Source organism: Callithrix jacchus, chromosome 2 (genome assembly GCF_049354715.1).
Source record: "Callithrix jacchus isolate 240 chromosome 2, calJac240_pri, whole genome shotgun sequence".
Lineage (NCBI taxonomy): Eukaryota > Metazoa > Chordata > Mammalia > Primates > Cebidae > Callithrix > Callithrix jacchus.
Window position 1 is genome coordinate 162341367 of NC_133503.1, and position 13555 is coordinate 162354921.

At 42.3% G+C, this 13555-nt stretch overlaps 1 protein-coding gene across 19 annotated transcripts in view; it reads right to left on the reverse strand.

The window, feature by feature from the left end:
• Window positions 1-13555, reverse strand: part of ZNF131 (zinc finger protein 131) — a 109360-nt gene that overhangs the window by 19557 nt on the left and 76248 nt on the right. For 17 of the 19 annotated variants that reach the window (XM_054252265.2, XM_078365526.1, XM_078365523.1 and 14 more), the window contains one exon: window positions 13161-13305. The exons of the other annotated variants lie outside the window; for them this stretch is intronic. In XM_054252265.2, the coding sequence (XP_054108240.1) occupies window positions 13161-13305 (145 nt within the window). The remainder of the gene's footprint in view (window positions 1-13160; window positions 13306-13555) is intronic. 19 annotated transcript variants of the gene reach the window in all.

A 13555-nucleotide genomic window follows, 5' to 3' on the forward strand; every position in this document is an offset into this window, starting at 1 on the left:
AACATTCCCCCAAATTACTCTTGCTATATTTTTACTGGCATTTACGTTGTTGCCAGTGGTCTAGCTGTTTAGTCTACTACTTGGAAGACTTGGCAGATTAAAGACATTCATGCCTCTGGAGCCACAACTGTGGAAAAAACAGCAGATGCTGCTGGAACTGTCTGTGTCACTCATTTAGATGTGCATGATAACGGACTATTCCCTAATGAGACCAATTGGAATCAAGCTGCTAACCAAGCCTGCACTGCCCAGATTGCCACTAATGAAGCCTAGAGCCAACATTACTCTGGATATGGTAATACATCCACCACCATTAGAGACTGGGCACAAATTAGAGGACCCTATGATTCTTATGCAGAAGTTTGTTACAACAGACGTGTGACACCTGCTACAACTTGGTCTGCTTGTCTCATAGTGAAGGACCAGATAACACAGGGCATTGTTTCTGACTGTTCCCTGCAGACTGACTACACTGGAGCTGTGACCCCACTGCAGGGCTATCAGTGGTACTTCACCACTGCTGAGACTTCCTTAGGTTACACTGTTGCTGTTCCAGTCTCATCAGCTAGTTCTGGCCACACCACTTCATCTATGTCATATGTTCACCTTTCTAGACCATGTGCAGTCTGATAATGGCTTACCTTTGTCTCTCACACACACACATAACCACAAAAGCTAATCAGTAACTGGCTAACAGTCAAGATACTGATGGACCTTTCATGCTACCATCCATAGATACTGAGTATCTTGTTGAGTATGGCAACACCTTTCTCAATGACTCAAAATGATTTCTAACTCTACTTCCCTCACCTTCTTTGTCCAAAAATCTGAGTAAAGCAGTTTGATCACTGAATTTAGTTGTCCCTAGAAAGGGATCATCTCTTCTTGGCTGCTTCCTGGATGATGAAGACAAAAGGCGGAGGGGGTGGGGGGAGTTCTAACCTAATTTGAAAAAGTATGATTCTGCCCTGAACATTATATATATTTTTTGAGATGGAGTTTCACTCTTGCTGCCTAGGCTAAAGTGCGATGGCATGATCTCAGCTCACTGCAACTTCCGCCTTTCAGGTTCAACTGAGTCTCCTGCCTCAGCCTCCCAAGTAGCTGGGATTACAGGCATGTGCTACCATGCTCAGCTAATTTTTTTTTTTTTTTTTTTTTTTTTTTTTAGTAGAGACAGGGTTTCACCATGTTGGTCAGACTGGCCTCAAACTCCTGACCTCAGGTGATCTGCCCACCCTGGCCTCCCAAACTGCTGGCGTGAGCCACCGCACCTGGCCTGCCCTGAACATTCTTATACATTTTCTTTCCCCCAAAAATAATCCTGGGACAACTTGGTACCTCTTCCAGGTGACAGCCTGATCAAAATCAGGCTTAGGAAATTCACACTTCATTCTAGTTCAGCCATCTGGATTCTCTTAATGGAGTAACATCATCTTATGACCACGTGACTGAATTCACTGCTTGCCAAGTATACTTACTCACTTATTATGGCCCATGTGAGCCAAAGTGGGAAACATAATGGGTCTCAGTTTTAAATGTCCTTGTCCTTCTTGCACCTGACCATACCAGATGAAAGGTCAGGATAAGAGGAGGGGATGATTGGAAAAGAGGTGAAGAAGGAATGACAACCTTGCCATCTAGGGAGAGAAACATCTTAGACTCCAGAAGATATGGGACAGGGAGGGATAATAATCTTTGTCAAACTGGGCACGGTGGCTCACACCTGTAATTCCAGCACTTTGGGACAGTGAGGAAGGAGGATCACTTGAATCCAGGAGTTTAAGACCAGCATGGAACACAGAGTAAGATCCCATCTCTACAAAAAACTTTAAAAGATTAGCTGGGCATGGTGGTACATATGTCAGCCTATATACATATACAGCCTACTTTGGGAGGCTGAGGTGGGAAGATCATTTGAACCTGGGAGGTTGTAGCTGCAGTGAGCCATGACTGCACCACTGCATTCTAGGCCGGGTGACACAGTGAGATCCTGTCTCCAAAAACAAAACAGCTCTTTCAGAATTACCCCTAGAATCTTTCAAATCAAGAAAAATGCTCAGTTGCAGGTCACTCCAACTGCTACAAGCGTCTTTAAACTGACTGCTGTGTTTGCCATTCCCTGCCATGTGGTTTCCCTTATCTTTACCAACACATCTTTGAAAAACAGCTGGGGATGACTCCTGTGTGTCATGGCAAAACACCATGCTCCACTACCATTCTCATAGCTGAGATCAGTCCATGAGGTGAACAACTACTACTCTACTCGACTGGCATTCAGGAGCTTGTAATAAACAGGACTGACTTGGCTGGGCATGGTGGCTCACGCCTGTAATCCCAGCACTCTGGGAGGCTGAGGTGGTCAAATCACCTGAGGTCAGGAGTTCGAGACCAGTCTGGCCAACATGGTGAAACCCCATCTCTACTAAAAATAACAAAAACTAGCTGGGCCTGGTGGCACGTGCCTGTAGTGTAAGCTACTGGGGAGGGTGAGGCAGGAGAATTGCTTGAACCTGGGAGGCAGATGCAGTGAGCCAAGATCAGACCACTGCACTCCAGCCTGGGCAACCAAGATTCCATCTCGTATATATGATATATATATATATGTATATGTCAGATATATGTAACAGATATGTATCTGACATATATATCCTATTTATATATACATATATATCATATATATACACACATATATACATGATATACATACATACATATATATATCATATATGATATATATGTATATATAAATAGGACAGACTCAACTAGCTGTCCTCACAGTCCCTCTGAAAACCAGAACTAGACTCAGTCATTCTAACTGAACTGGGAAAGCAGACCACATTGTAGGCCATGTCAACCTGTGACTCTACACTAATGTAGGTCCTATTTTGGAGGCACAAACCATAGCAAATAGTACTTTCCTTCCAGGGTTTCTATGTGACCCCAGGACTACTACTTATATGGAAGCCAAGTACTAATTTCCTTGCCTCACAAAAATATAATGTGACTTGTCAAGCACAGTAGCTCACGCCTGTAATCCCAGCACTTTGGGACGCTGAGGCAGGTGTGTCACCTGGGGTCAGGAGTTCGAGTCCCATCTTGCCAACATGGCAAAACCCTGTTTCTACTAAAAATACAAAAACTAGCCAGGCATTGTGGTGGGCGCCTGTAATCCCAGCTACTTAGGGGGCTGAGACAGGAGTATCGCTTGAGCCCAGGAGGTGGAGATTGCAGTGATCCAAGATTATGCCATTGCACTCCAGCCTGGGTGACAGAGCAAGATTCTGAAGAGTCTGTCTCAAAAAAAAAAAAAAAAAAGGATGACTTACACCTAAGAGGTGGTTATAAGAGACCACTGAGTGTTTAAGGAATATCAAGCAGCCCTTGGATTACTGTTAGAGGTCTATAAAATAAGGCTACTCTTGGTTAGAAATTCTCAAAGGAAGCTTCCTAGAGTAATAACTGACTTACTTATGCACATCCTGTGGGCAGTTTTTTCTAAAAATAGGATTAATCTAACTTTAAAAAGTGATACAGAGCAGGGCACGATGGCTCACGCCTGTAATCCTAACACTTTGGGAGGACAAGGTGGGCGGATCACGAGGTCAGGAGTTCGAGACCAGCCTGACCAACATGGTGAAACCCCATCTCTGCTAAAAAATACCAAAATTAGCTGTGTGTGGTGGTGCATGCCTGTAATCCCAGTTACTTGGGAGGCAGAGGCAGGAGAATAGCTTCAACCTGGGAGGTGGAAGACGCGGTGAGCTGAGATCGTGCCACTGTACTCCAGCCAGGGCAACAAGAGTGAAACTCTGTCTCAAAAAAAAAAAAAAAAAGGGTGGTACAGGTTGGGCACGGTGGCTCAGGCCTGTAATCCCAGCACTTTGGGAGGCTGAGGAGGGCAGATCACCTGAGGTCTGGAGTTCAAGACCAGCCTGATCAACATGAATAAACCCCATCTCTACTAAAAATACAAAGTTAGCCAGGCATGGTGGAGCATGCCTATAATCCCAGCTACTCGCAGGGCTGAGGCAGGAGAATCGTTTGAACCTGGGAGGCAGAGGTTGCAGTGAGCTGAGATGGTGCCATTACACTCTAGCCTGGGCAACAAGAGGGAAACTCCATCTCAAGAAAAAAAAAGTGTTAACAACATTTATGCATGACTTACGCTGATGTGATCACTGATACTACTTGGGCTCTGGAAGACATCTATGTCAGCTTTAAGCCACTGGCCAGGTTTATTATGAATGACAAACTTGTCCTAGTAGACATCCTCCCTATGGGACAATGCGGAGCCTGTATACTTGCTAAAACATCTTGCTTACTTAGATTAAAGTCCAGGGCTAAGTGGAAAAGTCAATACAGCAACTGAAAGACACCTGTGTTTAGTCCAGGATGAACCTTATGGGGTGGGTATATGATTAAGGTCAACATGGCAGGGTGGCCAAATCCTGCTGCTTGAAGTTCTGCTGACTTCAATAAATACTTAAATAAACCCAGTATGAGAAAAACTGAATAGATTAGGTCCTGTTCCCTATTTTTGGGGGGATTTTCAGATGCAGTTTCACTCTTGTTGCCCAAGCCAGAATGCAATGATGTTATCTTGGCTCACTGCAATCTCCGAATTCTCCTGCCTCAACCTCCTGAGTAGCTGGGATTACAGGAGCGTGCCACCACACCAGTCTAATTTTTTTTTTGTATTTTTAGTAGAAACGGGTTTTCACCATGGTAGCCAGGCTGGTCTCAAACTCCTAACCTCAGATGATCCACCCGCTTTGGCCTCCCATCCCAAAGTGATGGGATTATAGGTGTGAGCCATCTCCCCAGGCCAGGCCCTGATCCCTATGGTCAGATCAATCAGAGTGGCTGAAGGAGTGCTGTACTTATGGGGAAAATTCACCACCAGCCAGAATACAGAAACCAGGATATGGAACAAGACAACTCTCCATGGATCCTCTTGTCTCTGCATGTCTTATAAACAAAGACATCGACAGCATTTTATTTTGGACTATCTTTTCAAAGTTGTCTGTACAGCAAAGAGCTTTGGAAGACAAGAGCCTGTCCTCTTCCAGAATGGAGGGTAGGTTTATTTCTTGTCCAGTGTAATGTTTCTTCTTGGGCAAAGGTTGAGAAGGTTTGCTTGTGGCTCATTATAAAAGATCTGAAAGCTCACAATTTCCGAAAGCTCACAATTTCCGAAAGCTCACAATTCCTCAACTGTGATGCAAACAACTGCGAGCACAGTACACACCTAGGCCCTGTGTCACCCCTGTGGGACTGGGGAATGGGGGCAAGATAAACTGATAGAAACATGGAACTCATGCTGCTTTCTTTGCTCTAAGTAATCAAGTCCTTTTCTCTCTGACTCAAGAGTCTCATGTCTTTTGCCAGCATCCATGAAACTGGTTGGCTAAGTTACTAGCTTGCAAATAGGATAAAATCTCAGACCCCCACAATGCTGCCCTGCTCAGTTCTTGACAATGACCCCATTTAAAAAAATAGGCAAAAGATTTGTTCAGGCACCGTGCCAAGGAAGACAAACAGATGGCAAAAGAGCACATTAAAAAATATTCAACACCATTAGTCATTAGAAAAACGCAAATTTAAACCACTATATAACCACCAGCCTGACTGAAATAAAAAAGCATGACCATATGAAGTACTAACAAGGCTATGAAGAAACTGGAGCATTGATAGACTGCAGAATGAAATGTAAAATGGCACAACTATTTTGAAAAAGAGTCTGGCAGTATCTTAAAATATTAAACATGTATTTACCATAAAAGCCGGCTATTCTACTAAGAGTTATCTACCAAGAAAAATGAAAGCATATTCCAAAAACTCATTACACAGATGTTCATAACCACTTTATTTGTAATAGCCCAAAATTTAAAACAACCTAAATGTCCATCAACAGGTGAATCCACAAATTGTGATATATCCATACAATGGAATAATACTTAGCAGGAAAAGGAATTACCTACTAATACGCAATAATATATATGACATGAATTTCTTTTCTCTTTTTGAGACAGTCTCACTCTGTTTCCCAGGCTGGAGTGCAGCGGTGCAACCTCGGCTCATTACAACCTCCACCCCCACTGGTTCAAGTGATTCTCCTGCCTCAGCCTCCTGAGTAGCTAGGATCACAGGTGCCTGCTGCTGCAATAGGCTACTTTTTATATTTTTAGTAGAGACGGGGTTTCACCATCTTGGCCAGGCTGGTCTTGAACTCGTGACCTCGTGATCCGCCTACCTCAGCCTCCCAAAGAGCTGGGATTTACAGGCATGAGCCATCACACCCTGCTTTTTTTTGAGATGGAGTCTCGCTCTGTCTCCCAGGCTGGAGTGCAATGGCACAATCTCAGGTCACTGCAGCTTCTGCCTCCTGGGTTCAAGTGATTCTCCCGGTTCAGCCTCCCAAGTAGCTGGGGAATCCACCATGATGCCTGGCTAATTTTTTGCAGAGACGGGGTTTCACCATGTTGGCCAGGCTGGTCTTCAACTCCTGACCTCAGGTGATTTGCCTGCCTCAGCCTCCCAAACTGGTGGGATTACAGGCGTGAGTGACCATGCCCAGCATAAATTTCAAAATAATTATGGTAAGTGAAAGAAATTAGACAAGCACTACCATACCATTACATGTACATGTACATAAAATTGTTGGGATTAAGACAGGAATAGGGAGAGAGAAGTAGATTACAAAATTACACAAGGAAACTGGAGAGTGATGGATGTGATTATCACTGTTTGTGCTAACGGCTTCACAGTAACGTACATGTATGCTAAAAGTCATCAAATTGTATACTTTAATATGTGCAGCTTATTGTATATTATACCTTATTAAAGATTTTAAAAATATTAAAACTACAATAATATGCCACTATATACCCAATTAGAATGCCTAAAGCAGGAGTCAGCGAACTCTGGCCTAATGGTAGCCGGTCTTATTAAAACATAGCCAAACCCAATCATTTACACGCTGTCTATAGCTGCCTTGCTACAACAGCAGATCAGAGTAACTGCAACAGAAACTATATGGCATCTAAGTCTGAATACTTATCTCCCTTTAATAAAATGTTTACCAACTTCTGACCTCAAGTTTAAAAAAAAACCTTGACAGTATCAAGGGTTGGTGAAGATAGGGCATAAGTGGTTGTGTTTCAGCAAAAATGTAATAATAAAACTACCATTTTTTTTTTTTTTGAGATGGAGTCTCGCTCTGTTGCACAGGCTGGAGTGCAGCGGCACATTCACTGAGGCCTCAACCTCCTGAGCTCAAGCAGTTCTCCTACCTCAGCTCCCCAAGTAGCTGGGACTATAGGCATGTGCCACCACACCCAGCTAGTTAAACATTTTATTTTTTTTTTGTAGAGATAGGGTCTCACCATGTTGCCCGGGCTGATCTTGAACTCCTGGGATCAAGGGATGCTCCTGCCTTAGCCTCCCAAAGTGCTAGGATTACAGCCATGAGCCACCATTGCCCAGCACATAAAACCACTTAAAAAAAAAAAAAAAAAAACTGACAAAACTGTTTTCCAAAGTTAAATGTACACCAAATAACTAAGTTCTATTCCACTTCTAGATGTTTACTCAGAGAAATGAAAACATATATCCACTCAAAGATCTGTATACAGCAGCATTATTCTAATAGACAAAAACTAAAAAAAATCCAAAGTCATCAGAAAAACAAACTGTAGTATACCCACACTTTGGAATACTACTCAGCAAAGAAAAGGAACAAAGTAACACCCACAACCACAGGGACAAATCTCAACAATACAATGCTAAGGTAAATAAAGTAAAACATGAACTTTGTACTGTACACTACAGGCAAACTACAGTGATAAAAATCAGATCAATGATTGCCTGGGGCTAGAGATCAGGATCAACTGCAAAAAATCACAAGACAAGCTTCTAGAATGATAAAAGTATTCTCCTGATCTTGACTGTGGTGGTGTCTATATCACTGTATAAAATTACCAAAATTCAAACTCTACATTTTATTACATGTAAATTACATCTCAACAGCCTGGGGAGGAAGAATCTACAAGGTTAACTGCAGCTTCCTAACAACAGAAACCTCATATACAGTTGTTGTTTTTTGGTTTTTTTGAGACAGAGTCTCGCTCTGTCATCCAGGCTGAAGTGCAATGGTGAGATCTCAGCTCACTGCAACCTTCACCGCTTGGGTTCAAGCAATTCTCCTGTCTCAGCCTCCTGAGTAGCTGGGACTAAAGGCACACACCACCAAGCCCAGCTAATTTTTGTATTTTTAGTAGAGATGGGGTTTCACCATATTGGTCAGGCTGGTCTCGAACTCCTGACCTCAGGTGATCTGCCTGCTTCAGACTCCCAAAGCGCTAGGATTACAGGCATGAGCCACCATTCCCAGGCTACACACAGTTTTAAGTAAACAATAGTGTAATTTCAGCAAAGCAAAATGAGGTCCTAATTTTTTTCAGTGTCATTCAAAATGTTTACACTATATTCCAAAAATAATTCCATAATGCATATGTGAGAAGATATGCACCTTTTGTATCTGCAAAAGAGTTATATGGTTGCCTTAAGCAGTCCAACTACATTAATTCTTATTCCTAAATTGTTTGGCCTGTTAAATCATATGTCTTCATTACTAAGGTCCCATAAAGTTCTTATTACTGTCACTCCTTTGATGACAAATATTTGCTCTTAATACCCCACTTTGGAATGCTCCAATACCAATTCTACCACAACTTTCTCCTTAAGGATCAACATACAGTATAATCAGTTGGAACACATTTTAAATAACAAACTCAACTTGTCTGGTATCAACCTCCACCTCCCAGGTTCAAGCAATTCTCCTGCCTCAGCTTCCCAAGTAGCTGGGACTACAGACATACACCATCATGCCTGGCTAATTTTTGTATTTTTAGTAGAGACAGGGTTTCACTATGTGAAATGTGGGAGCGCTAATATGATTACTGTTGTAATGGAAAATATAAAAGATAAAAATACAGAATAATAGAAGTAAGTACCTAAGTCAACCTGCTTCACTCAGTGAGGAAAACCTTGAGGTTGTTGGCTCTCACCTGAGCCCAGAAAGATGAGTAAGATTTCACTAAGATTTTGCCAATGAACAAGCAGACAGATGGCAATCCAAGAAATGAATAGAACATATGCACAATCATGTTATTATGTGGCAGGTACTGTTTTAAGAGCTTTATACATACTACTTCCTTAAAAGATAGATCTAAAACAGGATAAAATATTTAGAGATTTCATCTGACTCAGAGCTCACTTTTCAATAGCCCTAACCACAAGGCATTTGTAAAAAACAATCAGCCGGATGCGGTGGGGCTCACACCTGTAATCCCAGCACTTTGGGAGGCCATAGCAGGCTACCTGAGCTCGAGTTCCAGACCAGCCTGAATGACACGGTGAAACCCTGTCTCTACTAAAAATACAAAAATTAGCCTGGCATACAGCGGCGGGGGCCTGTAATCCCAGCTACTTAGGAGGCTGAGGCAAAAGAATCACTTGAACCCTGGAGGCGGAGGTTGCAGTGAGCTGAGATCGCACCACTGCACTCCTGTCTGGGCAACAGAGTGAGAATCTGTCTCAAAAAAACAAACCAAGAAAACAACAATCAAACGCAACTGTTTATCATTGGAGCTACTGTGGTGGCATTACAAGTTTGGGCTATCAAGAAGCTGAACAAAAACTGAAAGGGAAAACTGGAGAATGAGATGTTCATAGGGGGCTTTAAAAAGCTCTGACAGGCCGGGCACGGTGGCTCATGCCTGTCATCCCAGCACTTTGGGAGGCTAAGAAGGATGGATCACCTGAGGTCAGGAGTTAGAGACCAGCCTGGCCAACATACATGGTGAAATCCTGTCTCTACCAAAAATTAAAAAAAAATTAGCTGGGCATGGTGACGTCTGTAATCCCAGCTACCTGGGAGGCTGAGGAAGGAGAAATCGCTTGAACCCAGGAGGCAGAGGGTACAGCGAGCTGAGATGGTGCCATTGCACTCCAGCCTGGACAACTCAAAACCTTCTCAAAAAAAAGCTCTGACATGCCAGAGAACCTAGAAGGCCATGCACATGCACAGAGCTGTATAGATGTCCAGGAAAGACCTTAGTAAACTCTCATCTCTATCTGACCTTGAGGTTATGTTAACATAGGAAGTAAAAGCAAAAGCAGTTGTAACCTGCTTGATGGGACACTGATGTTGTGCCCTATAAAGAGAGCTCCCCAACATAAATGTGAAGACTTACTGATTTAGGACATTTAAGAATATTTCCATCCAATGATCACTTTGTTCAGTAAACTATCTAAGCAGAGACTTCAATGGCCACACACACAAAATATAGACTGTACAAAATTATAGGAAAGGACTTACAGAAGTCCAGGAAAGTCACTAAACCAGTAACAGTAAGAAACTATGTCTGGCTCATCTAAACTAGTTCCAGTAGGACAGGGAATTATACTTCAAATACAGCATGTAGTTGAAGATAAAGTTGGAACAGATATGCTGGAGAAGCAGATCACTGCTTTTGAGGACTATGTGCAGTCCACGGATGTGGCTCCTTTTAAGATTTAAAATCCATCCTGGATCACTGCACTTAAAGTTTCAAAGATCAAAAAAAAGAAACCATGTTTGGCCAGGTATGGTGGTCTATGCCTGTAATCCCAGCACTTTGGGAAGCCAAGGTGGGCACAGCTCTTGACCCTAGGAGCTCGAGACTAGCCTGGGCAACATGATGAAACTCCGTCTTTACAAAAAATACAGAAATTAGCCGGGCATGGTGGCATGCGTCTGTGGCCTGAGCTACTTGGGAGGCTAAGGTGGGAAAATCTCGAGCATGGAAGGTTGAGGCTACAGTGAGCCAAGATTGTGCCACTGCATTCCAGCCTGGGTGACAGAGTGAAACCCTGTCTCAAAAAACAAAACTGAACCAAACCCAAACGAACCATGTCTGAAAGAGAGAAAGGGGGTGGGAAGGTAAGGGGTGGGATTTAAATACAACTTATTAAAAAATATCCAATTTTTGGCCAGGCCCAGTGGCTCATGCCGGTAATCCCAGCACTTTGGGAGGCCAAGACGGATGGATCATAAGGTCAGGAGTTCAAGACTAGCCTGGCCAAGATGGTGAAACCGCCATCTCTACTAAAAATACAGAAAAATTAGCCAGGTATGGTGGTGGGCACCAGTAATCTCAGCTACTCGGGAGCTTGATGCAGAGAATTGCTTGAACCTGGGAGGCAGAGGTTGCAGTGAGCTGACATCACACCACTGCACTTCCAGCCTGGGTGACAGAGAGAAACTCCATCTCAAAAAAAAAAAAAAAAAAAAAATTACAATTTTCAAAAAAACACAAAAACCAAAAATCTACTTTTTTTTTGAGACGGAGTCTCGCTTCATCTCCCAATGACATAAACTCAATTGTTTCCCAAATCCAATTTAGGCCACTGTTACAGAATGTTTCACTGTTCTGCTCCCAAGAACCTCTCCAAATTGACGTACTGCTCACTACCACGAGCAGCAAAAGGGTCACACAGAACATTCTTTCATTCAAGATTTAACCATATTTCACTCAAGGCTTTCATTCAAGATTTAACCACATTTCACTCAAGCCTTTCATTCAAGATTTAACCACATTTCACTCAAGCCTTTCATTCAAGATTTAACCACAAATCTGACATCACCCCATCTATATATATTTCCTTTCATCTTTTTGAGAAGAGATGGCCTGATCAGGTATATATCCTCAGAACACACCTCTATTTTGACATCCATGCTCAGGTCTCTCTGCAATAGAGTACTGATCTGGTTTTAATTGGCATGCATGCATCTATCTGTCTGTCTATTCATAAGTGTTTCCTGTACACCTATTATGTGCCAGGTGATAAGAATCAAAGAATATATATAAGTATCAAGCTCTTGTCAGAAAAGTTTAATCTTGAACTGTCAAACTAAGAGATGATATTACAGATGAATGCAATTCAGTAAGTTATCTCTTAAAAAATGTTTTCTCCAGCCAGGTACGGTGGCTCACACCTGTAATCTGAGCACTTTGGAAGGCTGAGGTGGGCAGATCACTTACGATTGGGAGTTCGAGACCAGCCTGGGCAACATGGTGAAACCCATGTCTCTACTAAAAATACAAAAATTTGCTAGGGATGATGGCAGGCACCTGTAATCCCAGCTACTCAGGAGGCTGAGGCAGGAGAATTGCTTGAACCTGGGAGTCGGAGGTTGCAAGTGAGCCAAAGAGCGCACCATTGCACTCCAGTCTGGACGACAGGGCAAGACTCCATGTCAAAACAACCACAACAAAAAACAGGGTCTCACTCTGTTGCCCAGGCTGGTATGCAGTCAGTGGTGTGATCACAACTCACCGCAGCCACAACCTTGCCAGGTTCAGGTGATCCTCCCACCTCAGCCTCCTGAGTAGTGAGGATCACAGGCGTGCACCACCACACCCAGCTAATGTTTTTATTTTTTGTAGAGATGGGGTTTCACCATGTTGCCCAGGCTGGCTGCAAACTCCTGGGATCAAGCCATCCATGAACTTGAGCCTCCCAAAGCGCTGGGATTACAGGAGTGAGCCACTGGGCCTGGCCTAATGTTTTCTTAATACTAGGAATGGCTCCTCAGCAATTGATTTGTTCTCGTCTTCTAACAATGAATAATGTAACTGAAAACTTCTTTTAACTAAGTGCGCTTAGAGCTAGATTTAGCCCATCTACTATGTAGACTTACGGTATGCATTTTTGGCTATCATACTTCTAACGTGAAATGATTATCTCCTTATTCCCACTTGATCTATTTATTTCCACCAATTTCCCTATGTTTAAACAGTGTTATGTTAATCTTTGTAAGCCAAATCCTTTGTAAAATAAGCCTTGGTACAAACAACAACTTGAATCCAACAAAACATTTTATAGGGATCCAGATCCTTAAAAAGCTGTCTAAACTTATTTTATTAGATACTGAAGATGCTACTTTATTTAATCTTAGCAGTTTTAACACATGAATAGGATATCAAAGTCAAGTGAAAGAACAATCAGTATCCAGAAGATTTTTTATAGATCCTTAAATATTCTTAGTTCTTTACTAAAAGAATGAACATGACTGAATATGACTATCTGAACCCCATTAAAGAAATAAGTACCTGACTTCAAGGGCTTTGATAGCTTCTAGCATTTGTAGAAACTCTGCTGCTTTCCATACGTCATTGGCTTCTTCTTCTCCTTGTATCATTAATTTTGCTGTATATGTGAACTCAATTAAATGGCGAAAGGCCATTTTACTAACACCTGTAAAGAAGATGTACATTAGAGCATGTATTCATATTGACTCAAAATCTTGTAACTTTTAGTAAAGAAAGAAAAGCTAAGGGCTTGGAGCTTGATTTGTATTTTTTATTTTTGGAAACTGTTTTCTGGCAGAAATCTCATTAGCAATACAGTAATATCACAGTCAAATTCCAGCACTACCTAGCTGGAAAATCTTAAACTACTTTAAGATTTTTCCCAAAGATTTCTTGAGACTCTTGAAGAACAGTAA